Source organism: Sebastes fasciatus, chromosome 3, assembly GCF_043250625.1.
Source record: "Sebastes fasciatus isolate fSebFas1 chromosome 3, fSebFas1.pri, whole genome shotgun sequence".
In the NCBI taxonomy this organism is placed as follows: Eukaryota; Metazoa; Chordata; class Actinopteri; order Perciformes; family Sebastidae; genus Sebastes; species Sebastes fasciatus.
This window is the reverse complement of record NC_133797.1, coordinates 19,776,337-19,803,702: the sequence shown is the minus strand read 5'-3', so window position 1 is coordinate 19,803,702 and position 27,366 is coordinate 19,776,337. Positions and strand designations below refer to the sequence as shown.

The window sequence follows — 27,366 nt, the reverse complement described above, 5'->3', positions numbered from 1 at the left end:
GAGCAAAAATAATAAGGCATGGTCCATGTTCAATTCAAAGGTCAATAAAAGCTTTCTGAGGCCGTATTTAAGAAGGTCTACCTTTGGGCTGCAGTGAACAAGTCTGTTGATTTCAGGTCATTACATCAGAGATGAGGCCTGCCTGCGTCTCTTGGGTGGTGCTGCTGGCTTCCATGACTCCCAGTGTCCCTGAGGGCTCAGCTACACTTTACTGGGAGGTCAGTAGTAACGGTGACGGCAGCTGCCTCCGTGCATGGCAACAACATTCATAGTTGCTCAGCCATCCTGCAGAGCAAATGTGTAGTCACCAATATGAGCAGAGAAAGGAGAAGACAAATACTTTAAAATATGGGCATTGTTTAATACAGATTATAACTTTACAGATTGGGTTTTAATTGGATTTTCCTTCGTGCAATAATAGACATGGATGAAACTGGGACCTCTCATCTATTCAGCTATGTAAACATCTAACATGACATGACGTTGTTGGTGGTGATTTGAAAAGGCAAGCAATGCAGAGCTGTCACTTTGCTTTAATGTTTGGTTTCCACTGCCTTGGGATGCAGACATCTGTCAATGTGCTGTTGTGCTCTAGAAAAACAAATTTCTAAACACATTTCATCCCAGTTCTGTTTTTTTTTTTTTTGTTTGGTTAGACTATCTTAAAATACAAGTTTCCCTCTGGGGGCTTGTACAGAAATATATTGATTTATTATTTATGGTATTTTTTCACGTGTTATATTCTGTGTTTTGATTTGTATCTACTGTTTTTTATCTATCTTCTGATCTATATTTTTTTCTAAATTCATAAAATATCAATGGGTTAAAGATTTATTCAGAATCAGAAACTGTTTTATAGCCAAGTAGGTTAACACATACAAGGAATTTGTCTTGGTGATTTGGTGCATAAACAGCTAAAAACTATAAACACAGTGCAAAGGTCAAGAGACTTAATATAAAATAGAAAAACTAGAAAAACATATGACAAAATATAAGAAATTCTTCTTTATATTCGTTCTTTATTGCAGTGATGCTACAGGAGATTCCTGTAAATGTAAATGTCTTGCATTCAAAATGTTACTCAAGTACAGAAGTATTATCGACAAATTGTACTTACAGTAAAGAAGAGTACTCATTATGCAGAATGGCTCCTTTCAAAGTGTTATAGAATATTACATTATTCTGTTTTCATCAAAATAGCATTTCTATGTTGTAGTTAGTGAATGCGGAGCCAATTTCAGATACTACTGGGTAGATTAGTAGTGTAGTACTGCATCATATTATACGAGAAAATTGTACTTTTTAATGTAAAAATTAAATAAGTGTCAAAAAATGTAGTGGAGTAAAAAGTACAATATTCTATATCTGATGGAGTAGAAGTATTATCGACAAAATGTACTTACAGTAAAGTAGGAGTTCTCAAAGTATCATAGAATATCACATTACAAGAGCATTTCTATGTTGTACTTAGCCACTTTCAGATACTTTGTATACTACTGGGTAGATTAGTAGTGTAGTACTGCATAATATTATACAAGAAAATCATACTTTTTTTCCCCCAATATTATATTTATTGTTTTTTTGTTCATTTTGAAACAACGGAACAAACATTCACAAACGTCCCCAATAATAACATTCTCGGTACAAAGAAACTTAACAAACCTAATATTAATATAAAATAAGCCAGTATAGATACAGGAAAAACATATTATATACAAAAAATAGATATATAAGTAAAAAGAATATACACAAGTAAAACAAAAAAATTTAAAACAATAAAATAAAATAAAATCAATTTATATACTGCATACATATATACATACACACACATACAAAAACATATATACATATAATCAATAAAAAAAAAATCAGTGTACAATTCAGTCAGAAAATCGTACTTTTTAATGTAAAATTAAATAAATGTCAAAACAATGTAGTGGAGTAAAAAGTACAATATTTCCCTCTGTAATGTTGGAGTAGAAGAAGTATTCTCAAGCACATGTATTTCAAAAAGGTACTCAAATAGGTAAAAGTACTTCAGTAAATGCGCTGAGTTACTTTCCACTACTGCCTTTGTATCAGGATGATGAAATATAACTGAATAAAGATGTTGATTTTGCGTCCCCATCGTGCTGTGCTATAGAAGAGAAGCCACCTGAGCTGCTCACCTGCCCAATGAGCTCAAGAGGCTGCTCCCTCTACTGCGCATGCGCCACTCATTGAAGGGCTCCAGTACTGTCATGGCGGTGACGAGCTGAAGCTACCGGGGTGAGATCAGGAAGAGCAATGCAGCGCCGCTACTGGCTTTAACGTTCACATTTACAGGACAAGTCCGAGGAGTTTACCGGAGGAGGAACCGAGCTCTCTTCTCTCTACTTCCCAGCTGTCGGACTTACCCCTTTCTATCCTAGTTTGTGAGTGTTTGACTGTCTGCCGAGCAGCGCTACACTACCTGTCAAGTGTCTGGACTCACAGTGACAATAGCAACTTCAGACTGCTGGACGAAGTCACCCCGTCTCCACGGTTACCGTTTGACCGAGCAGAGAGGAGAAAACGGGTTAAAGGCTGCTTCACCTGCTTCTTCACCTTCCTCTGCTTGTTACCTGCTTTTTAAAGGCATTAATCCATCCGTGTGGGATCAAGTTACGGACCAAGAGGAGAGTTGACCGTGGAGTGGCTCATATCTGGTGTCAAAGGCTCACCTTTGCGCCCTTTTTGTGCCCACTTTTACGCTATTTTAGTGTGGATGGGGAGGTTTAGTTTGTGTGCCTGCAGACTGTCAACAACTCAGCTGAAGAGGAGATAGAGAGCACCCTCTTTCTCCTGTCACCCCATTGGAGAGGGTGAACAGGTGCCTTACCTGTGAACACCACCTGTCCTTCCGTCCTTCCTTTCCTTCCTTAGCTTAATGGCTAGCGAGGAGACTGCGCAGCCAGGTGGTGCTGGTGGTGGTGCTGGTGGTGGAAAGGACGGTGGAGCAGCAGCAGCAGCCATGGCGCTCACCCCAGGAGTGCCCATCAGGGGGATAAAGATGAAATTCGCCGTGCTGGCTGGCCTGGTGGAAGTTGGCGAAGTTTCCAACCGAGACATTGTGGAGACGGTGTTCAACCTGGTAAGCTGATTATGAGAGCTCAAAGGATAGATAGGCCTTCAGATAGCACGCTGTCTGTCAAGCTGTATGTAGAGTAGTAGGCTATACTGACAGGGACAAGCAAAAGTCTGACATCATCCTTCATCTGCATAAACAAAAGGTGTTGATGATCTTGCAACTCAAAAATACATTTTGCACCAGTGTTTTTTTACTGGGACTTTAATGGTGAGCAGCACACATTGAGGACTGTCATGAGGACAAATGCTATAAATTACTTTTTTTATTCTGGTTGCCCCTTTTATGAAATAGTATATTCTTTATTTATTGGCATACCAAATAGCTTGGTGTACAGCTTTTAGAGTTTTATTACAGTTTCAGTGCAAAACTTACATATTTGTCATATTTTGTCTAATTTCATATGCCTATTACCAGGGTCAGAAATTAACTTCTTTCATCATCCTCATCTGCATAAACAAAGGTGTTGATGATCTTGCAACTCAAAAATAAATTGTAATACTTTAGCACCAGTGTTTTTTTTTTTTTTTAATGGTGAGCAGGACACATTGGAGACTGTCATGAGTCAAATGCTAAATTACTTTTTTATTCTGGTTGCCCTTGTTGCCTTTTTTATGAAATAGTATATTCTTTATTTATTGTATACCAAAATAGCTTGGTCTACAGCTTTTAGAGTTTATTACACTTTCAGTGCAAAACTAGGCTTACATATTTGTCAAATTTGTCTAATTTCATATGCCTATTATTACCAGGTCCTGAAATTAACTTCTTTCACTGCCTGCAGTATAGTTTTTTTTGGAGGAATAACATTTTAGATCTGATGTCATTCAATGTTCAATATGTTTTACACAAAAAACATTATATGCATGGTAAATTACAGTGTTCGAATTACAACCTAGCTTCTGAGGAAGTCCTATTTTTCAGGGAGTGGGAGGGTACTGTACACAGTACTGTACTTTACTCAGTGGTTCTTTGCATAAAAACAAAATTTAAATGATAAGGGAAATAAATAATTGTATTTGTATTTAAGTATATAAACATAGAATTGAATAGATCGGCTCCATTGTCATCGATATCCGATCCAGCTGAGTCAATATCGGCCCAATGTCTGATCCAGTATCGGTGCATCCCCTAGTTTTTAATGAAATAAGACAGGATGCTGTGTCAGTAGAGTGATCGCAGCAGCAGAGCTGTTGAAGCAAATCAGCTGGTGCTTCTTCTGACACATCCAGGTCAGGCAGAGTGTGTATGCCTTATCTGTCTACTACCTGTTGGCCATCACTAAAGTCCTTATCCAGCTTTGTCTGTCTGCAGCACTGATAGCCCCTTGGCTGCCCGAGTTGTGAAATGACTTTGCAGCACCACCACCTGCACAAGAATGAATGAAACTGTAACAAGGAAGTTTAGTGTGAAGGAGAGAGAGCATGCTCAGGTAGAGTTTGGCTGGTTTGGTTGGTGGACAAGAGAGGAGGGACAAGGTGGAGGTGGAACCAGCAAAACTGCTTTGTCACAGTGTGGCAACACAAAGGAGTCTTTTTTTAGGACTGGGAGGCTCATCCTCCATGTCTGTAGTCACAAAGATTGCTCCAACACCAACCCCCACTGTGAATTGTAGTAAGGACACTTCTCCTCAGGAGGCTCTATCACTACTAAACACAAAGCTATTCCATCATCCAACCAGCGAGTCAGCTACTATGTCTTTTATGGGTACAACAAAATAGAAGGGCTGTCACTTGACGCTATAGCTACGACGTCATATTTTTCATGTTTAGCCTGAGATGTAAACTGAAATATACTGTTTTTTATCGATTAAATCTCTTGTCCTTTCAATTTTTTTTTTAAAATGACCCTCACAAGTTCCCAAAGCAGCAGTAAATCCTCACATTTGAGAAGCTGGAACCAGCAAATATTGAATTGATTATCAACTAAGCGTTTCAGCTCTACCATTGAGCCGTTTCACCAGCCTGTGAAGAGTTTCGGTGCAAAAATGTTTTCTTCATTGTGTACTAATGAAAAAGAGGATTCTTATTTGAAAATAAGGCTAGGGATTTCAGCTGTAAGGGCAGACCGCCAACCTTGTGTGTGACTCATGTTGGTAGAGTAGAAAATATAGAATTTGTATTTTAATAAGAGCTAAATATTGAATGGAATAGTTTGATAGAGATGCCAATTTCGAATTTCTTGCACCCTTGGTCTCAATTTATTTTTCCAGTCTGTTATTTTTAATGAGAGTCAGAAAACATGTGACTGCCTGTAGTGGCTTTAGACTTGTGAGACAGAAAATATGATGAGTATCACAAGAACTTATTGTTTTCAGTTGCCAAACAGAGATACTGTAGCTACTAATTACTAGATGCTTTTTTGCATTTTCTTGAGCCTTAGAGACAGCCAGGCATGTGTTTTGACAGCATTACCAGCATGCAGCTCTGCCTGTGCCCCTGGGACTCCATGTTTAGCATGGTCAGTGTCATTTCAGGGCTTTGAGAGATGGCACCATGCATTTCATTATGCTCACCACCCTCTCATACCCTCCACATCCTCTGCTCCTTCAATTGGGTGATAATCTGATTTACCACAGAGGCCAGAGTCTTCTCTTTAGCGGTATCTAATTTGCAGCCTTCTCAATGCACGAGTGAGTCCTCCTCTGTATTTGGTCGAATGCGACATAGTTTCCTCAGGAGGGTTATCTTAAAAATGCTAGTGTGGCCTAAAACAGTGGTTTTGATGACTCGTGACACATGGGCTGGGGGGTTAAAAAAAAGCAGCTCATTATGCTTGGTTTGTTTTTGCCTCATATTTGTAGCCAAAGGCGCTGCACCTCACACTACAATGTGGGTTTTACACTTCTGTTAAGATACTACAGTGTGTCTGTTTCAGTTAAAAGTGAAAGTAAAGTTGAGCATGAGGAGCTGAAACCTTTTCAAGCCTCCTCTTTGTAATAACTAACTGTTAATATTTAAACTGGTATGGTAATAATATCTCCATGTGGTGGAGTGTCCTAAACACACAGCCACACATTAACTGTAGTCTCTCAAATTCTGCTACTGAGAAATGTTGGCTGCCTTGTCATGGCTTGTTGGATCATTCGTATACCTGTCTTGGTTGACAATATCAAAGTCTTTTCAAAGCAGAGCTAGTGCGCTGGAGGCAGTGAACTTCACAACATATTTTTTTTTGTTTCACTTATTTTTTCATGCATTGAAACCAAGCATAAGCGCAGTAGTATCACACATAAAGATATAGCATGACTTCTATGTTTTTTTTCCCCAGTGGCTGATTTAAAGTAAATGGCTTTACACACAACCTCCCTCAGTAAAGTTGCCATCTTTGCTGTCTAAATGGCACATTAGATTTCAATTTTAACCTGATTTTCTTTACATTGGCTTTTAGTTGTATATTATTAAAGCCCCTACACACCAATAATACTCCACCCACACAGGATTGTTACAGGGCTTTCAAGGCCTTATTGCTCACAGTATTTCTTTTTCTTACAATTTTGGTTATTGTCAGTGAAAACACTATTAATATAAGGCTGCACATATTTGGTAATAAAAAGCCTTTTACCCAGTGGGCTACCTCCGGGTCTGAGAAGTGAAGCCAATGAGGAAGTGCCTTAAACCTGCATTCTTTCTAATAGCCAGCAGGGGGCGACTCCTCTGGTTGCAAAAAGAAGTCTGATTGTATAGAAGTCTATGAGAAAATGACCCTACTTCTCACTTGATTTATTACCTCAGTAAACATTGTAAACATGAGTTTATGATCTCAATCGCTAGTTTCAAGTCTTCTTTAATACATCATGATGTTCATTTAGAAAATGATGGTCCCATTTAGAGGCAAATAGACCATAAAGCAGAGTATGCTTTAGGGTGAGGCTACCTTGTGATTGACAGGTCGCTCCCACGGTGTTGTCTGGTCTGGGAGTTGTCTGCGTTTAAGTCTTACAACTTTAACCCTTTCACAGTGTGTTTTCAGTTCATGAAAGTTAATTATAACCTTTTTGGTCACCTAAAAATGTCTTATTCAGCGTTCAGTTTTACTTAGCTCCACACTTCTGGTTGCCAAAAAGCCAAAATAGACGGCCAAAGACCAAGATGGTGACGGCCAAAATGCTGAACTCCTGGCTTCAAAACAGCAGTCCACAAACCAATGGGTGACTACGTTCACTTCTTATATAATGCCCTACTTCACAACCCTGCAGCTTTCTATCATCTCATTGTTTGGTTTTGGCACCCAAAAAAAATCAAAACCATACTGGTTCAGATAACAGCAGCTCCCAGCCCACAAGATCACACAAACTGATAATACAGTGTGCTTCTTCTTGCACCGCACAAAACCTCTAGCAAGCCAGAGAAACCATTGGAGACCTATTTCTGGCTACCTGTCAAACTCCAAATGGTCCAATGGTCACTGGTGTTTCAGCCCTAGTTTGGTCTGCCAACTCTTGAGAAAAATATCTGGGTCTCTTTTACTTGGTAAATGTTTGACTTTCTTTCGCAGTCACTCGTTTACTTCATCTTTTTAAGACAGGTAGCATACAGTCACAGTGTGTGAGTTCCTGTGCTATAAGTAGCAGCCCACAGTTTTACAGAAAGCAGCTTTATCTTGGTTTTCTTGGTTTTGCGAACCAAAACAATATGCTGAGAGTTGCAAGGCGCTGCAAAGTGGGGTTTTAATCTCAGTTGGGTTATCTGCATCAAACACTACTGACTGATATATCCGTCTACTCTGATGTCATTTTCAGTCAACACCGAGGAAGGGTTAGCTCGGGAACAGCTAGCAGGCAGTTAACATTGAAAGCACCTTTTTATGCAAAGGCAGTTTCCTCACTTAAACACATAATGGCATCTCCTTATGTTGGATAATAGTAGATGAGACAGAGATCAAGATTTCCACAAACTGAGCGTTCCCAGCACCAGGTGTTTCACTGCTTTCCTGTATTGTATTATAGTGGCAATATCAATGTTAAAACATGAACACTTGCCACAGAAACAAAAGGGAGTGCAAAGATTAGAGCATTAGGGCCCTTATGATGATCCTATAACTATGGGATGATAATAGAAAAGAAACGTTTTGGACCATAAAAGTATTCTTAACAGACTCATCTGCTCAACTGAGATCTACTTCTCTGTCAACTCGTGTGCTAAATATTTTTATAAAACAATTGAGTCTGCTGTGTAAACTGTGCGTGTACTGTATATGCAGATGGTGATGATTTTGTGAGGATCCAGTATAGAGAGCTGACACTATTGCGCCTCCGTTATATCAGTGGACCCCTTTTAAAAAAAAAAAAAAAAAACGAGCACACATTAACAACAAAAAGACCAAAAATAATGATGCACCATCTGCTCCAATATCACTTCGGTTATCAATGCTGCCATCCTCTGAGTAGAGTATAGAGTCTTCCAGGACTCTGTAAACCATTAACTAATGTAAAGCTCTGTGGCTCCTCTGTTAGCTGACACAGGAGATGGGTGACTTTGCTGTGTGGAATGTAACTTTGGCTTTACCTGAAGAAAAGGTCATATGGTTAGCTGCTAGCTTTGTGGACATCTCAGCAGTGGAAACCAAATCTATCCGTGCACATGGTTGTGTCCATGTCATTGTTTGTTGTCTAGGAATTTTAAACATTACATTAAGGTGATATAGGTTTCCCTTTAGGGCTGTCCTCGACCAAAGGGATTCTTAGTCGACTAACACTCATTTAGTAAACTCGATTTTGTCGACTAATCTAGTAGTTGATTTAATCAACAAATCTGTAAAACTGAGTTTCTCCACAAAGAATCACACAAAAGGACCACTTTAAATCTTGTGTTTACTAGAGATGATGTACTGTCATTCATTCATTCATTATATTCCATTATATTCTGAATTGTCACCTGCTGCCTGACTTTTGTGATTTCCTTTTCGGTCTGCGGCAGACTTTAGACCAGGTTTTTGTTGGTCAATGGCGCAATTGTATTCTGCTGCCTCAAGATAGCAATGCACCAACAAAGCACCTGACCACACCTCATTCTAAGGCCAAAACGCCCATGGGCGCACAGTTGGGCGCAAGTACATTTGCTACTTACACAACATGGGCGCTGGGCGTAAAGTTGACAACTGTGTTGGTCTGAAACTAGCAATGACAGTTGAGCTGCGCTGTGCGCCGCTTTGCGCCGCTTTGCGCCGCTTTGCGCCGCTTTGGAAAGCACACGTTTAATTTGTGTAATTGTGTATTTTTGTAAGGATTTATTTCCTATTTGATGTGTCCATTTTGGGTTTAAGTATTCAAATGAATCCATGTCCCAGGGCCTCACAAACCAACGTGATTCTGTTCTCTTACAGGACTATTTTGAAATCAGTCTATATATACTATATATATTCATACTGCCAGTCTAGATACAATTTATTAAATCTATATTCGGCTGTAGCTATAGCTTAAAGGTCCTCTTATGTTTCAGGTCTGTAAATATTTCATGCTGTATGCCTGTTGTATTTAGTTTCCTACAGAAAAAGCAGACACCTTGCTTTGTTCTGAATTTCAGGCTTTCTGTACCTCTACTTGTATCAAAGAGAAAATCTAGTTTATATTTGTTCAGAATTATTTTAAGGTGTCGTTCTTTGCTTGAACATGCACAGTATCTGCTTGATGGTGCCTTGTTGCCCACTTTCTAATCTCTGGTTGACACAGAGGATCCTCCTTTGAGATGCGGGCTGTCATAAGTGAAAGTAATTGTTCTAAACTGCATCTTCCCTGTGTTTCTTAAAATAGTCTACTTAGTACCTTTTCTTACACACCACTGCAGGGGAGAATCATGCAAAGTAGCTGTGCTCTGGAATTCATAATTGCTCAGGTTTTAAAATCGTGAAATTGATTTTACTAGCTTTACTTGTGGTATCAGCAGATCAGCACGGGCTATTTTTGCCTACTAACTAACTAGTGAGAGCTGCAGTTAGATAGTGAGATAAGGTATGGAGATGGTTTTTGTTGTATGTGCCAAGGTTTTATTTTTCTGCTTACTCTTCACATGAGAAGAACGCAATGAGAAAGTAGGAGTTAAGTGATGTGAAGGCGTAATAGTTGAAAAATGTGGCCTTTCAAACCAATAATCACTGCAACAACGTTGGAGTTATGACCCTGACGATCAACATGGCAGCTTCTTTTAATTCCCTGCCTAGCAGTATGTGCATATGATGTGGACAGGAATGCAACAAACTCTCTCTTCAGTTGCACACAATAACACAAGTGGTAGGGGAGCGAGGGCGATCCTTGTCCTCTCTCCAGGCATGCTTTGCCCTCTCTGGCAGTAACAAAGAGCCCTCTAATCTGACACATGAATGAAACCCTATCTGCTTCTCTCTGTTATCTGTCGCATCAGCCCAATTCCATGGTCACACCTTTTTCCTCTTTCTCCACTGTAGCTGAAAGCAATTTGAAGCTCTTGAAGGCTGTTGTCTAAATACGCGTGACTCCACTGTGTTTATAGTCCTAAGTGTGACATTTCTTTATTTTTAACATTAACTTCAAGCCTGAGGTGTCTGTGTCTGTAAGTTTATCTCCCTTAACAAAAGAGAGAGGTCTTAGTGGGTTTCCTGAGCTGGTTAGTTGTTTTTTTATGCTTTTTTCATGCTGAATGACGTATTTCTAGGGCTGTCAATCGATTAGAATATTTAATCTCAATTAATCGCATGGTTGTCCATAGTTATTCACGATTAATTGCAAATTAATTAATTGTTATTAATTATTAATTATAATTTTTTTTATCTGTTGAAAATGTACCTTAAAGCTAGATTTGTCAAGTATTTAATACTCTTATCACCATCGGAGTGGGCAAATATGCTGCTTTATGCAAATGTATGTATATATTTATTATTGGAAATCAATTAACAACACAAAACAATGACAAATATTGTCCAGAAACCCTCACAAGGTACTGCATTTAGCATAAAAAATATGCTCAAATCATAACATGGCAAACTGAAGCCCAACAGGCAACAACAGCTGTCAATGTGTCAGTGTGCTGACTTGACTATGACTTGCCCCAAACTGCATGTGATTATCATAAAGTGGGCATGTCTGTTAAAGGGAGACTTGTGGGTACCCATAGAACCCATTTTTATTCACATATCTTGAGGTGAGAGGTCAAGCGACCCCTTTGAAAGTGGCCATGACAGTTTTCCTTGCCAAAATGTTGCGTAGGTTTGGAGTGTTATTTAACCTCCTTCGTGACAAGTTAGTATGACATGGTTGGTACCAATAGATTTATTAGGTTTTTCTAGTTTCACATGATACCAGTGCCATCTTCACTCTTTAAAACTGAGCCCGCTACCATCTCCGAAAGGTCGATTGCGTTAATGTGTTAAAGAAATTTGTGACATTAAAAGGAATTTGCATCAAAGCATAGTTGTCGCGTTAACTTTGACAGCCCTATTTATTTCCAAGAAACTTATGAGCAGATCTCTGGTCAACACAAGATTGTGAGTGGTGCTTTTGTGTAATTCTTTGTGGAGAAACTCAGCTTTAGAGATCTGTCGATTAAATCAACTAATCCATTAGTCCCCAGTGTTAGTCGACTAAGAATTTCTTTGGTCGAGGACAGCCCTAATTTTTGTCCATCTTTACAGTTCTAGCAGTAAAATCAACACAATGAGCATCCTGAGGGTGAGCACACAGGTTTAACCAGACAGTATGCAATTTAAGCTTAACTGGTTCTAAAAGACCACTACTGGGATGTTTTCTGCTTACCTGTATAGTTCGTTATTATTTAGCCTCCAAGCAGATAAGATAATGCACCCGTCATGCCTCATCACCTGCTGTGTGCTGACAAACATCCAGATGGCCTCAGGATTCAACCATGTTTGAAAGAGATGTGCTGTCAAATAAAGGCTGACCCACACTAAAAGATTTTTCAAATCTTAACAGTTGTTGAAAATGTGAGAGACCCCACACATAACGAAATGTTATGATAAATTGTTCTTATAGTGTGTGGAGAGCAACGATTTGACCAAAAAAGCACCACACACACTAACAGATCCAGTCATGAACAACAAGAGTCCCGACTAAAAATCCAACCTGTGGCCCTTTGCTGAATGTCATCCCCTCTCTCTCTCCTCCTTATATCTATCACTGTCGCTGTCAAATTAAAGGCATAATTCAACTGAAATTTGATTTAGCGATTGCTAGCACTGTTGTGGACAAACCCATATGTTTGTTTTCACATTCGTCTTTGGACACAGTTATGAAAAAAGTTTTGTCTTTTCCTCCTAATTGCAATGCGACCTATGGACATCTCTGTTGTTGTAGGGTTAGGGTTATTGTGTGCTGGCTGTGACAGTATTGTGACACAGTACAGAATAATCAATTAGTTTCATTGTTTATACACGTTTCAGCCCAATGAGCATGATTTCAATTATTAAGTTGCGTAAATTTTGTGCACTCATTTGCAGACTAATTATTTTGTGCACTTGTTTGTGGACTAATTGGCTCATGTGTACAGTCGGTAAACATGGAAACAGAATACATTTTCTACTAGACATGATGCTTTATAAAGTGTTGGTAGAGAGGAGACACAATAGACATAATCTCATCTGTTGTTTACTTGAGAGTTTGGTTTTACAGCTGTCGGAATAAATACCAATTATTCTGAGAGAGCAAACCTTTGAAAAAGACAAATTGTGTTATGTTTTTTTATCTGCGGCTTTTATTCCTCATCATTGGCTTTCAGTAAATCGATGAAGCCATATTTCCCGAGTGAGTAGTAGTCAGCCAACAGCAGACTACCCATTCTCCACTCAAAGCATTCAACGTCAAGTGCTGAGTGTTAAAGTGTAGTATTAACCAGTCACCATCATTTCTCTGCTTCTCCAACTGTTGTAGTGACACTGCCTGTTTTTTAGGAAACAGGGCCATAGTGTAGTTTACTTCTTGGCCTACATCTGTCCTGTTAATGTTTCTTCTATAAACAGTGCCTGCTCACAAAGGCATTTAACAGAGTGCTACTGGTTATGCTGGAGGAAGCTGGGAACAGAGACTCTCAAACAGTTAATTAAACTGTGCCCCAGAATCGGCCTCACGGGCAATTAGAAACTGTATGTAGACTAATACTGTATCATTAGAATAGCTGGGGTCAGTTCAAATTAGAAAAAAACTTTACCTCTGGTGCTAGTCATGCATGTAGTTTGGTATAAATACTCCTATTGAAGAAATAGTGCCCATAATAAAACTGTTGACAGTGAGATCTTTGGATTATCCAGAGTAACAGTACTGAATCTGTTTATGGCGAGGAAGATACCTCAGGGACAGATCTCAAAATCTGCAGGCAAACAAAACAATCTATCGCCAAATTTAAGCGACCACACACTTTACGGCCCCATTGACTTGTGTTCTGTTGACACCATAACAACTAACCACAATCGCCATTTTCTTTTGTACTGGTTTAATTACCACAGCAAACGCTTCAATGACCCTTCTACTACTATTTTATTTCTATGGTAAGAACATATTTTCCTCACATACATACTTTTTTAAAATTATTTTTATGGTATAATTTGGTGAAACCATCCGTTTAGTAGTGTGTCATTATGCATCTACCATGTTAAGGTCAGAGTTCTTTCAGAATAATAGTTAAAAGATGGATTCTCACTTACAGTTGTCTTTCAATGTATGCAGTTTAACATTTTTTGAAGGTCCTTACAAGGTGACAACCTCAGCCAAAATGTTATTATGACAATAAGAGTACATTTGTTTTGCTTGAGCTTACTGGCTGTCAGTGTAGGGTGTGATCTGAATGTTTATTCAGAACTGGTTTAGCCATATTTTGTGAGCAGAGCTTTCTCTTGAAAGGGCATTTATTCGTGGTTGTTGATAAACCGGCTCTCCCCCCCCCCTTATTTTCACTTTCTGTTTTGAGGGAAGATTTCCGACCAGTGTCCATGTCCTACTAAAAGAGCAATCCTGTGGTGTGTCAGACCGAATGACATTCTCTGGTGCAGCTTCATTTTGATTTTTTGTTTTGACATAATCATGCCCAGTGCAGCTTTATTCTTATGTAGTCACAAACAAATTATACCTCAGTGGAGTTTTGCATGATCCCTCCCTTCACCACCCATCCATTTTCTAGTTGCTTATTCAACTCAAGGGAGCAGTGGCAACAGGGACATCTCAGCCATGTTGAATTAATTTACCCCCAGCACTATCCTTAGCAAGCCTATGAAGAGTTGTTGTTCCCTCAGCTTATCCAACATATGCCCCAGAGTCTCCTCCCACCCAATACTCCAAACTCCAAAAGGAAATGTCTCGGGGAAAACATCCTTATCTGCAGCCAAATCTGCCGGCCCTGAACTGGAATATTTGTTCTTGACTTTATAAGCCAGTCACTTACAACATATCTTTATGTATTTTGGGGGGTAGTGGACAGTGTTTTTACCTAGCTCTGGTGATGGACACATGGGTGGTGCGGACACCAATGAGCTGGCATGTTAGATGTTTTTCGACAAAATTAAATCGACGCAACAGTGTTTATGTTGGTAACGTCTTTGCCTCTGTGATCAATCATCTGATTCACAAACGTGTTTGTTACTTTACCTGCAACGCTCAAACCAGAAAGCCTCATTTGCGAAATTTAGCGCAAGCTCTAAAATATCGCAATTTTTGGTGCCAATGTTTTTTTTCTGTGTAAATTTATATTTTCCTGTATATGTGTGTCAAATGTCTGGTTTCAGTCCTATATTTGTAGGGTGTTGACACAGTTTGGTGCATAGTGCGGGCGTAGCGAGTGTGTGGTTGAATGAGAGTGAGAGAGAGTGATGGTGGTGGATGCGCTCAGAACAGACAGATGTTGGCGATCGGAGCAGAGAAGAAATTAACAGTAAAGTTGTCAATTGGTAGTAAATTTACAGTATAGGTTGCAGTTCACTACCGCTGACTACTCCTGTAACAATTTGGCCTCAATTTAGTACATTGACCAAACACGGTCCAGCCATATACTAGGTCTCGACCTAAACCTTTCGTAGGTTGAACTGTATCAACAACAAAGCTCTGGAAAAAGCTAGTAAGCGAAAATGCCATCACATCTTATCCACTACTCTTTGTCCAGAGTTCCTATAACTCCTATCATTTTTAATGATGCTATCTTTGCAGGCTTCCCTTACAAGCAAGGTTTAGCTGACAGACTCATTGTTAAAGCTTTAAAGCTGAAACTCACACTTTTCTTCATGTGCTAAGACATGAACTGGTCAAATTTATTTCATAGAGGCAGTCTGCAGTCTGCACCTGCAACTTGCATTGAACAGTTCAGGAAGAAATGCAGTACATTTTCCATTATACCTAGATGTTGCTGTTTTTTTGTTGCTTGGTGGTTGATATACTTCCACAATACTACAAAACCACTAAAAGATATATTGTCTTTATAGTCCCCGACAAACACAGCACTATAACCAAGGGCAAAAAACTTCACGTTTTACCTGGGTCGTGAAGATCAATGTCATTTTTGAATTTCACCGGATATGAAATGCACCTTGAGTAATCGACAGTGAAAATGCACAAGCGTTTTAAATTCCCAATGACTAATGCGTAGTGGTTACACACATGCATGCAAACACTACTACCACCTTACTGTGCTAGCACGATGGTTAAATTGACATGTTGGAACACTACAGCAGAGCTTTTGGCGTAACAGGAAGCAATATTAACCTCCCAGCCCGCTATCTTCTCTTCACAGTAGGGGGTGTAATGATATGCTAATACTGCTTGCCTGCCAGCCAAGTTCCAGTGTTGGATGCTGGGAAAAGGTGTGAATATTAAAATATAATATGAAATGCTGCTCCTTTTGTCAAAGAAATGTGCTGCTGAAGCCAGAGGGTGTTGGCTCACCTTAGTCCCGGTGGGGAGATTTCTCAAAGGAAAACACAATATAATTGTTATGTGAGATCACAGAAGCTTCTAACAGGTTTAATGCACAGCGCCTAAACCCCAACACATGCTTTACATCTCTGATGTTCTGTAGCACTGTCTTATACCTTTGTTCCTTGTTTTTAGTATATAGTATATATACACTTTATGACTAAACACACCTGTAAGTATTGCATGAAGATGTAGCTTGTTTGGAGGTCTCTTTGGAGGACAAAATAGCTTTTTAAGGCTCACTGTGATAGTATTGACCCTTCGCTAAGTCCCGCCCCTCGTAGGCAGACTGGCCAATCATAGTGTAGCATCGGCCAGCTTAGACCAGTGTCCAACACCTATTTGGCTCTGCTTCATAGACTCTCATGCAATTGTTTCAGATTTCCTTCATTTTCAGGCTGGTTTTGTGGAGTTGGTTCTTGTCATTGTTAAACGTTGTGCCGGTTTTCGCTGCTGAATCAGTTTGACATACTGACATCCTCCAAATGCATATTGTAGACCCTTCTGTCTACTTCTCTCTGAAATCGCTTTTTTGTTTTTTCCAAAAATTCGATATTTCTTCAGGGAGTAGAGTTAGTGACAGTGTGGGCTCTGTGGTAGCTCTGACAACTTGACGGTGTAGCAGTAGGGGGTGGGCCTTAACAAAGAGTCTTTTACATGATGCAGCATGGCCCAAAACGTTTTGCATTTTTATTTCAAATGAAATTGCGTCATATTGCCATAATGATTGTGTTTCTTAATATGCACAAGAGATTTATTCTATACTTTCTTTCAGTGTAGGGCTTGATGTCAAACCTTTCTTGACACCTTTACTCAATTTAATATAGTTTTGTTGTATTTTTAGCAAATGTTGAGTATTCCCCAAGATCCATTTGCACACAAGAACACTGTTTCCAGTGGGATTTGCTAAAAACTCTGATGCTTACAGACCTCTCATCATTGTGAGTTGATATAACTGGCTCACATGCAGTCACCATTACGTTAGCATCTCCTTATAGCCCGGGAAGGATATTTGGCATAAATAGGTTTCTTTATTTGTTACTTTTTGTTATGATCCATGCTTTTGTTTGTAGTTGAATACTTTTTTTAGTTCATAATGTTCAGTACACACAGAGGCACAGTGCAGATGAAGTCACTGCCCACTATGCTCTACATACTAGGGCTGCAACTAACGATTATTTTTTATTGTCGATTATTTTCTCGATTAATCGATTAGTTGTTTGGTCTATAAAATGTTTCCCAAAGCCCAAGATGACGTCCTTGAATGTCGTGTTTTGTCCACAACTCAAAAGATATTCAATCTACTGTCAGGAGTAAAGAAATCAGAAAATATTCACATTTAAGAAGCTGGAATCAGAGAGTTTTTAGAACTTTTTTTTTCTTAACAAATTACTCAAAATGTTTAATCGATTTATCAAAATAGTTGCTGATTAATTTATTAGTTGACAATTAATCGATAATCTTCGCAGCTCTACTAGATACAGAACTTAGCTTTATGATTTCATAGATATATGGTGATGGTGGTGATGATATCCAACCATGTTTTACTGGAGCCAAATCAACCTTCGTCCAGCAGGACTGTCGCTGAATACTGAAACAATGGTGACCATTTAGTTTTTATTTCCTCCATGCTTGTAAGCAAATATTCTGGTTGAGCCTGCGGCATAGTCCTCTGTATTAGTCATGGTTAGACTGCATGATTCTACTCTTCTTAAAAAATCACCTGCTTTCCCCAGTCCCTTAGTTGTTTGGCAATTTAGTTTGTCAAAATATTGTCATGCATATTACTTAGCTATGCTTGTGTAATAGAACTGTCAAATTGAAACTGGGTCCTGTCACATTTGCATAGAAACTGCACCCTTTCGATTGCATGCATGTGAAGTATGCAGGCTTTACATGCAAACCTGCAAAGTGTGTATCTAAGACGGCACAACAATCCAAAGTTCTGCCATGACTGGAAATGTGGGTATGTGACTGTGTATGACTTAGAAGTGTCGACAGACAGACGGCTGTCAGCCAAATCTGGCCCTGTACCGAATTTATTTGGCCTAATTTGAAAATGTCAGCAGTGTGCTACGTCAAAACATTAAGGCCTGTTTCATAAATGTAATGTGAATATAATGATGTAAATATAAAGCAAATTATTCCTGTGCCTTGCTGTGTACTATGGACTGTGCATGATGCTGAAATTAGGTCTAATCATATTACCAGATAAATCACAGATGAAAAATGAAACCACTTAATTTTGATGAAACAATGCCATATATCTTTAATTGAAGCGCAATATAATTTTTTAACAAAGATACATTCACAAAAACAAATGATGACGAGATTGATCTCTTTTCTAACAGCAGTTCTGTTACAAACAGGAGGGAATGACATTTATTTATTTACATTTATTATCCATTATTAGCTTAACTGCACACTTAATTAACTGACCAAGCTAATGTCTGATTCTTTACACTCCTATGTCTTTAAGTCGATGCATTACAGGGCTGTAGCTCTTGGTAAGGCTGTTGTACAAACCCAGAATTACACTGAAGCTATGGCAAGAAGAATACAAACAATATCAGACACTTTTATATACAAAATATACATATTTTTTATAAAATAAATGAAAACAATACTGAAACAATTGAACATGAATAACATAGAGGCCTGTATCTTCACTGCACCTGTAAGTCTGTGTTGGCCGTCCAGTGCTGAAAAAAAAAAACTGGCCATCCCTTGGTCAAACCTGACTGCCGACCCCTAGATGTTTCCTCTCCCCTTGACCTGCTTTCACACTCTCTGCATCAGCAACTCAACTGTTGCCAAGGTCTGGCATGCAACCTGTAGGGAATACAGGCAACACATAAGAGATGCAGTCCATAAATAAACACCACACGATCAAATGTAACACAATATTTACTCTTGTAAGTCTTCAAACTTTCCTATAAATCTGTGCCTTGCACCCAAAACTACCACCTGCCAATTTGCAGCATCTCAATGACTCACAAACCACAAAAGGAAACCCTTCACTTCCTGAGTGTCGTGATAGTGCTGTAATGTCAGCCACTAAATTTGTAGTAACTCAGTAACATCGTTTACTTCTTCTTTTTCCCTGTGGGAACAGCAAAGCTTTGCTCACACTATTTATTTTATGATTTAATTAACCTGAAGTTATGAGTTTAAGTTCTGAAACTCCGCTTATCTGAAGTTTACTTAATGCATTATTTGTAATCTGGCCTGGACACCTTTATTTTTCTATTAGTATCAAGTGAACTGAGCTATTTCTAAACAAACGAAAATGAAAAGGTTTTTGATCTTTCCAAGATCGCAGTGTTTAGTTAGACAAAATTGTAAAGCGTATAAGGTTTTAATTATGCCTGTCAAACGATTAAAATATTAAATTGCGATTAATCGCACCTTTTTTTTAATTTGTTCAAAATGTACCTTAAAGGGAGATTTATCAAGAATGTAATACTCTTATCGGCATAGGAGTGGGCAAATATGCTTGCTTTACGCAAATTTATGTATATATTTATTATTGGAAATCAATTAACAACACAAAACAATGACAAATATTGTCCATACACCCTCACAGGTACTGCATTTAGCATACAAAATATGCTCAAATCATAACATAGCACACTCAAGCCCAACAGGCAACAACAGCTGTGAGTGTGTCAGTGTGCTGACTTGACTATGACTAACCCCAAACTGCATGTGATTATCATAAAGTGGGCATGTCTGTAAAGAACCCATTTTCATTCACATATCTTGAGGTCAGAGGTCAAGGAACCCCTTTGAAAAGTATGAGAATAGTATGACATGGTTGGGACCAATGGCTTCCTTAGGTTTTCTAGTTTCATATGATGCCTGTATCTTCACTCTAGCTTTAAAACTGAACCTGCTACAACCTAAAAATCGCAAGTTGCGTAATTGTGTTAAAACTAAAACTAATTTGCGTTAATACCTTTATTATCGTGTTAACTTTGACAGCCCTAGTATAAACACAAAGAAATGATTCAGCAAAGTGGTCACACAGTTAACTATGGTTTAATGAAAGTACAATTATTACCATGACAACAAACTGTCCATTCACACTGCACGTTAGTCCATGACATTGTTCATGACTTTACAAAATTCAGCACGACGCTCTCTTTAGCTCAAAATGCATTAGTTTTTTTTTCCGAGACAACCATCAAGAGCGTTGTGGCTAAGCACATATTCATCTATTATTCTCACAGACAGAACTGTTATTTAATATTGGATGAGTAGTGGCTAGTTAAAATGAAGTAATTTTGCTGAGTGGTGGTTTTCCATTTCAAATTCCCCTAATACAGTATTTAAACAGTGTCTTTTTTAAGCATATACAATATAAAGAAGTTTGGATCGCTGTACTAGGCCCCCTTTGAAAGATTATCTCCTGGTATGTTGCATGGTATGCATTTCCTTGAAGTACCAGGCTCTGTGTCAGCAGGAGGAGGATGAGGAAAGGTTGTGGAAGGTGGAGGAGTGTACATAGCTTAAGTTAATGAACTTGTTTGGTATGAGGGTGAGTTGAAGGCCACACAATCCACACCCAGATATTAAATCACCTGCCAGAACCACAGGCATTTTTACACTTCCTTGAAAAGCATGAGATCACTTTTCTTCCTCTTCTTTACCGGAAGAAAAATTTGTTTTTCAACATGTTTGAACCACCAAATAGCTGTTTTCTCTTATGATCTAGGGATCTTCTTAACCTCATTTGTTTACTCACTGTTGACATGATCCTTTTGTCAGGGATGTATCAGATACTAAGTAGTTCTGGTATTATTAGGACGTTGAGCTACATACAGTAAATGACACAGCTAAAGATAATCAGGTTTACTGTCTCTTGATCATTACCTGTGATTGGCAATGAATGTCCATGGGGTAACCATTTCCACAACTCTTCATACCTGTCTTGTAACTGTCATGGTAAAGGTGTTATTGTGGATGTGAAGGTAGTGGCTAAGGTGAAAGATGACCATAAAGTGTATGCAGTCTTGATGGGATTATTGCCAATTGTGGAACTAATGCACTGTGTTCATCAGTTTTCACAATAGACTGTATCTAAAGATGGACAACATGACAGCTCCCCAAAAGTGAAGCCAAAAAATCTCGATCGCCCCCTAATGGCAGGCTGCAGTATAGGTCATAAAGGCCACCTCCTCTGTGTTAGCAGGTGGGACATGGGCCAAACTAGAAAGTCAAAGTACATGTCAAATACATTTTTCCCGATGATGGTCTCGGTCATTTTAGGTAGTTCTTATCAGAGACTCTGGCTCCAAATGACATCAAATAAAACCACAAACCTCCCCAGACCAATTGCATTTAGCCTAACTGTATATTTTATGTTGCACTGAAACATTTTCGTAGAATGAGCAGCCACATTTCAGGATATTTGATCTGATAATATTTGATAAGACACTTGCATAATACTAGGTTAATGTTGCTTATTTTGGTGGAAAATAAGAATCATTCACTTTATAATAATATTGAACTGACAAGCAGACAATCCTCACATTTTAGATGATGGACCCAGCAAATGTTTGGGATTTTTACTTTGTTATTGGTAAGTTGTCCTGCCATAATGCACGTCAAACATAGGCTACATCCACGAGTCCTTTTGAGATGTCAAAAGAATGATGCAGTAACCCATAAACAGTCGGGCCATCATACATCTACAGGACCACCAGACAGGCAGCACCTGGTCACAAGCCTCTCAAAGTAAATGTTAAAAGGTCGAGTGTGTTCATGCTGGAACATCACCGGGGTTATCAATCTGGCAGCTTACATCACGGATGTTTCATTGAATTATGCCCAAGTCATCAAGGTTCAACAACACTCAGTTTTGGAGTACCAGAGGCAACTGTCTCCTTATATGAAACATCCAAAACCATTGTTTTGTGTTTCAAACTCCCAAGTTTTTGCATGTTTTGCTTGTCTACACATTTCCTTTACCATTGTTGAAAGACCAAGTACTATAAACAGACTTTCGCCCAGGAGACCGGTGTTTGTACCTCATGTGTAACCAGAAGTCAGCGTTGATTTATTAGTCATGTAACTTCCGTTAAATTACACTATTACACCTAACTAAGTAGTTTTGTTTTGAAAAGACTGATGTGTAAATTGACACGTGCATCACATGTTGCTGGATATTTGTAGGAAAACGCACGGAAAATGAGGAGTAACTTTTAGTAAGAAATCATGCGAACCGTTGTGAGGACACGTAGACTAGATAACCCATACGTGTTTTGTCAAAGTGATTACCTCCACATCAGGATGGGAATACCAAATCCCACTTGTGTGCTTTAAATGTTTCACTGGCATTATACTAGCATTTGCACCCAGCGCTGTATTCAATAGCTTTTGAGAACTTTGTTCAACAGAATTTATGGAGACATTGAGGAAGCTAGCCTGTCAAAGTTACGTACAAACCATCCGGTTGGAGTGGAACAACTATGATAAGGTATGCGGCTGCAGACAGTTTCCTGGTTTCCTCCAAGAAATTGTTTGGCTGAGGTGCTAAGCTGCCCAGATCCTGTCACATCTCGTCTCTTGATAAATTCCTTAAGTAGATAATGACCTAAACAATAGTTGCACTCGTATGGCATTTGCTGTGTGAAATAGCATCTCTGTTCCGATACTCTGAATATTAATGTTTTATATAAAAGTGTAATTTTTCATGATGTTGGCGCTTCAGGTATTAAATCAGTTTTTTAGCAAATCAGATTGGGTATTTTGAGTTTGTTTATTAACATTGGTTTTACTTTTTTCGTGAAAGTTACTGTCTTTTTAGCACAAGATTCCCTCTTTCTATTATTATCATTCCACTACAGCTCAACAGGGAAACTCTGTCTGGGGAAACAAGGAGGGAATTGTATACTAAAGACTGCTGAAGAAGCATCACATTAGCTTCAGAAAAACTTGAGAATACATCTTTACATAAAACGAGGACTGTAGATTTTGTCCCTCATCACTTGCATTGAAAGTGTCTTTTAATGGATTTGGTAGAAATTGTTGAATGTGAACAAAACTGTGTTAGTTTACATTGAAAACTTCACAGGCTAACTTTTATGTAGAAATGACTGCTCAAGGGTGGGTCCGTCCTACATGTCTAAATTCTCATTACACTTCTCCACGCATCAAGGCAGCCTGGATGTTTATCTCTTCCCTGATCCAGCTGCTATTTTTAACATGTAACACCAGAGCCAACCTTCCTATTTACTGCCACTATGCAAACTAAAATCGTAGGCGTTGCTGTGTCAAACAATGAAATTCTTTGTTTGATGTAATCCCTTCTTTCCATGTCTGCTATCTGGCAGTCGCCTCACATTAATAGTGACAATATATTCTCCAGCATGATTTTTGTTAATACTGGACATCATATTCCAGACAGAGAGCACATAAAGATTTTCTGGAGTAGAAAGCAATGCAGTCAATAGATCATATTCGAGTGTTGTTTTCATTTTGAACATCTCATTCCAGAAGCAGACGACTTCAGTTCGTCAAAGTTGCTCTGGAAAACTAAAAGATTGCCCTAAAGCCTGGACTCTGATGTCTAATGAGGACCATTTCCTGACAAGCCTTTTCCTTATGTTGACAATAGCAGCCGCTCTACAGTTAAAGCCAGATTGCCAGATAGATAGACGGGGTTAAAGAGGTTTGTTATACACCTCCTTATGTAATGCTTTGCTAAGTTGAAAATGGTCAAAATGCAGCTTCTTGCTTTGGTTCAAGAAGTCAACCAAATGCACGTACTTGTGTTTGTTTGTGTGTTTGCTGAACCATTACATGACAAACTGTTGCTATAGATTACTTTCATCCCCCTCCTCCTGCTTAGGGCAGTGCACTGGACTGTGGAAGAGAATTTAGTACAGTTTATGAGTTAGAAGTTATATTTTGGAGGATGGCAGCATAATAAATAGGGAGCTTATACAGGAATTATAGCTGCAATGATTAGTCGACTAATCGATTGACAGAAAAGTAATCGACAACTATTTTGATAATCGATTAATCGTTAAATACATTTTTCATGCAAAATAGGCAGAAAATGCTGTTTTCAGCCTCTCAAATATGGAGATTTCCTGCTTTTCTCTGTTTTATATCATATTAAACTGAATATATTTAGGTAACGAGGTACAGTACAAATACTGTATACGTATATATTTATTATTGGAAATCAATAATAACGCTATTTAGCGTGTTATTTAGCCTCCTTCACGACAAGCTAGTATGACATGGTTGGTACCAATGGATTCCTTAAGTTTCTTAGTTTCATATGATACCAGTATATTCACTCTAGCTTTAAAACTAGTGTAAAAACAAATATGCGTTAACGTGTTAACTTTGACAGCCCTGCTTGAAAGACATACCTTGGACTTTGAGAAACTGGAATGGATATTTTTCACTATTTTCTGGTATTATATAGACCAAACGATTAATCTAGAAAATAATCGGCAGATTAATCGATCATGAAATTAATCATTAGTTGTAGCCCTAACAGGAATGCTGACATACTTGTAATTTCATTATATATTACACTGTCAACAAGTGAAACAGAAACATGGTACAGCATGGCTACAGAAGGATGGATAGTTTCATCTAAATCCGCTCTCTTCCATTTGGATGAAATGTACTTTGGGTCTTAATTATGGTAGTTGCTTTCCTTTTGCTTGTTTTTGGTCTTTGTCTCTCCCATCGCACCGTGCAGAAGGCATAATACAGGATAAATGATTTATGATTGCATAAAATAATTCAATTTAATGTCATCTAAAACAGTATAAGCGTATGAAGGCCAATTGTATCCATGTGTTATCTGCAGTTTTCTGCATGTTGTACCAAACCTCTGTCCTCCGGCAAATGAGCAGAACAACAAAGGTAATGATGTGTTGATCAGACTACTGCCTGGGCATTATCACGTTTAATGTAGTGTGAAAATGACTGTCAGCCATTGTTTAAAACAAAAGCTTGGCAGGTTGCTCCTCTGAAGATATTCTTAGAAATCCAGCTATTAAAATACCTCTCTCCACCTACTGTACCTCTCCTCTCTGTCTCTGTGTTGGTCTTGTAGTGTAAGGAAGGCAGCTCAACAGTGTCAGATGATCAATCTTCTAATTTGAAATGAATTAATCTAACAGTAATGTGTAAAAACCCAATAAAATTGAGCAATTTGATCAGACTTTTATAAATCTGAAACACAAAAAGATTCTTTGGTGCCACTTGTGTAAAATATTCATGAAGTGTTTTTGGAATAACAACTTGTTGTATATGAAGTGAGTGTGAGTCAGCTGTGATTATTGAACCAGTGTATTCCATGGTCACCGCACGCATAATTGTCACCACTTTACCTTCTACTCCTGCTTTGACAGATGTGGAGTGGCTGGCTCATCCACCAGGCGGGATTGTTGGTTTGATGTTCTGTGAATATTTTCAACAACAGAAGCTCGAGTAACGAGCCATATTACAAGACAGACAAACTGGTAGCGATCCATAATTCTTGTGTATGACAGGCAGCATTGAGGGAGTCTGTGTGAGTTGTGACAGCTGCAGACTGTGCAGAGAGCGGGGCTGGGAAATATGGCAGAAAGATGTTATCATGACAATAAATTCCTTCTTGTGTGATAACAGTCTATCATGATGTATTTCAGTCAGTGTGTTTCTGTTAAATGTTTTTTGCGAATAAAAAACGTGTGGTAGATATGAATGGATGGAGTCTCAAATAGGGCTGTCAAAGTTAACGCAATAATAATGGAAATTAGTTATAACTCCACAAATTTCTTTAATGCAACTTGCGATTTTTAGGTTGTAGTTGTTTAAAGCTAGTGAAGTTCTGGTATCATATGAAAACAGAACATCTAAGGAATCCATTGGTACCATCCATGTCATACTAGCTTGTCGGGAAGGAGGCTAAATAACGCTTATAACTTACGCTACATTTTGGCGAGGAAAAACTGGCATGACCATTTTCAAAACGGTCCCTTAACCTCTGACCTCAAGATATGTGAATGAAAATGGGTTCTATGGGTACCCACGAGTCTCCCCTTTACAGACATGCCCACTTTATGATAATCACATGCAGTATGCTGTTGTTGTCTGTTGGGCTTGAGTTTGCCATGTTATGATTTGAGCATATTTGTTATGCTAAATGCAGTACCTGTGAGGGTTTCTGGACAATAGTTGTCATTGTTTTGTGTGGTTAATTGATTTCTAATAATAAATATATACATACATTTGCATAAAGCAGCATATTTGTCCACTCCCATGTTGATAAGAGTATTAAATACTTGACATATCTCCCTTTTAAGGTACATTTTGAACAGATACAAAATGTGCGATTAATTTGTGATTAATCACGATATACTCTGGACAATCATGCGATTAATCGCGATTAAATATTTGAATCGATTGACAGCCCTAGTTTTAAGATGGTTGTGCATTACTGATCAACTGAAATGTTCAAAGGAAATTACAGATTCATTAAATTGAACAAGAAGCACTCTGCAGACTTTAACACCCGAGTTTAAGAGATGCTGATGTTCTTCATCGCCATTATGTTTAGAAAGATTTGCCCTAATCTGTGTCCTCTTGTGTACATATATCCTAAATGTAGGTACCACTTCATGTAAAGGACATTATAATCAGACCATGGTATAATGCATGCATTTCGCCTCACTATTTCCTCTCATCTACGCCATCAGAAGCTCATTCCCTCATATCAGCGCTTGCACTGGAGGGATTTGAGTCGGACAGATTATCTGCTGGAGCCATTTCAGCATCAGTATGTTGGAAATGGGAGCGTTCATGAGCAGTGAAGAGCGCGGGATTATAAAATGTTGTCATATCACGATTCATGTTTCGGGTCAGTGTGATGGATGTTTGAGTTTGCGTGGCGGTGAGGAGGGGGGGGCTCTCGTGAAAGAATGAGCTGGAACTGGCTTTGGTTTGACAAGACGGCTCGTTAAAAGAGATCCAGTTAGAAGAGCTGTTGAAAAAGTAGGCCAGTGGTGGTGAAAGCATGGTCACTCTGACAGCCCATTTGTTGAGTGTTTTGTTACCTTAAAAACCATGGTCAAACTGGGTTGTAGTAGCGCATAAGCTGGCCTTCACAGTCCTCTTGTAAAGGGCTAATTTAACATAGCCTTAAAATGACATTTAGATATTTGTTTTCAACACTGAGGTATCACAAAAATACTCATTGCCTGCACTTTAATGAAGTCAATCAAACATCAGACTATTCAGATCTTCCCCTGGACGTGTCCTTGTGTCTAACACTCCCAAACTGACGGATGACATCAATTCAAAACCCTGACATAAGCCATGTGACAAACTAGAGACATGCGAGACGTGAGCACAAATTTGTCCCGTG

The 27,366-nt window shown here is 38.7% G+C and overlaps 1 protein-coding gene across 23 annotated transcripts in view; it reads left to right on the top strand.

Moving 5' to 3' along the window:
• Positions 1-2,221: 2,221 nt before the first annotated feature.
• lrba (LPS-responsive vesicle trafficking, beach and anchor containing) overlaps positions 2,222-27,366 on the top strand; it is a 241,565-nt gene continuing 216,420 nt past the window's right edge. For all 23 annotated transcript variants that reach the window (XM_074629449.1, XM_074629440.1, XM_074629454.1 and 20 more), the window contains exon 1: positions 2,222-3,112. In XM_074629449.1, the coding sequence (XP_074485550.1) occupies positions 2,909-3,112 (204 nt within the window). In that variant the 5' untranslated portion in view covers positions 2,222-2,908. The remainder of the gene's footprint in view (positions 3,113-27,366) is intronic.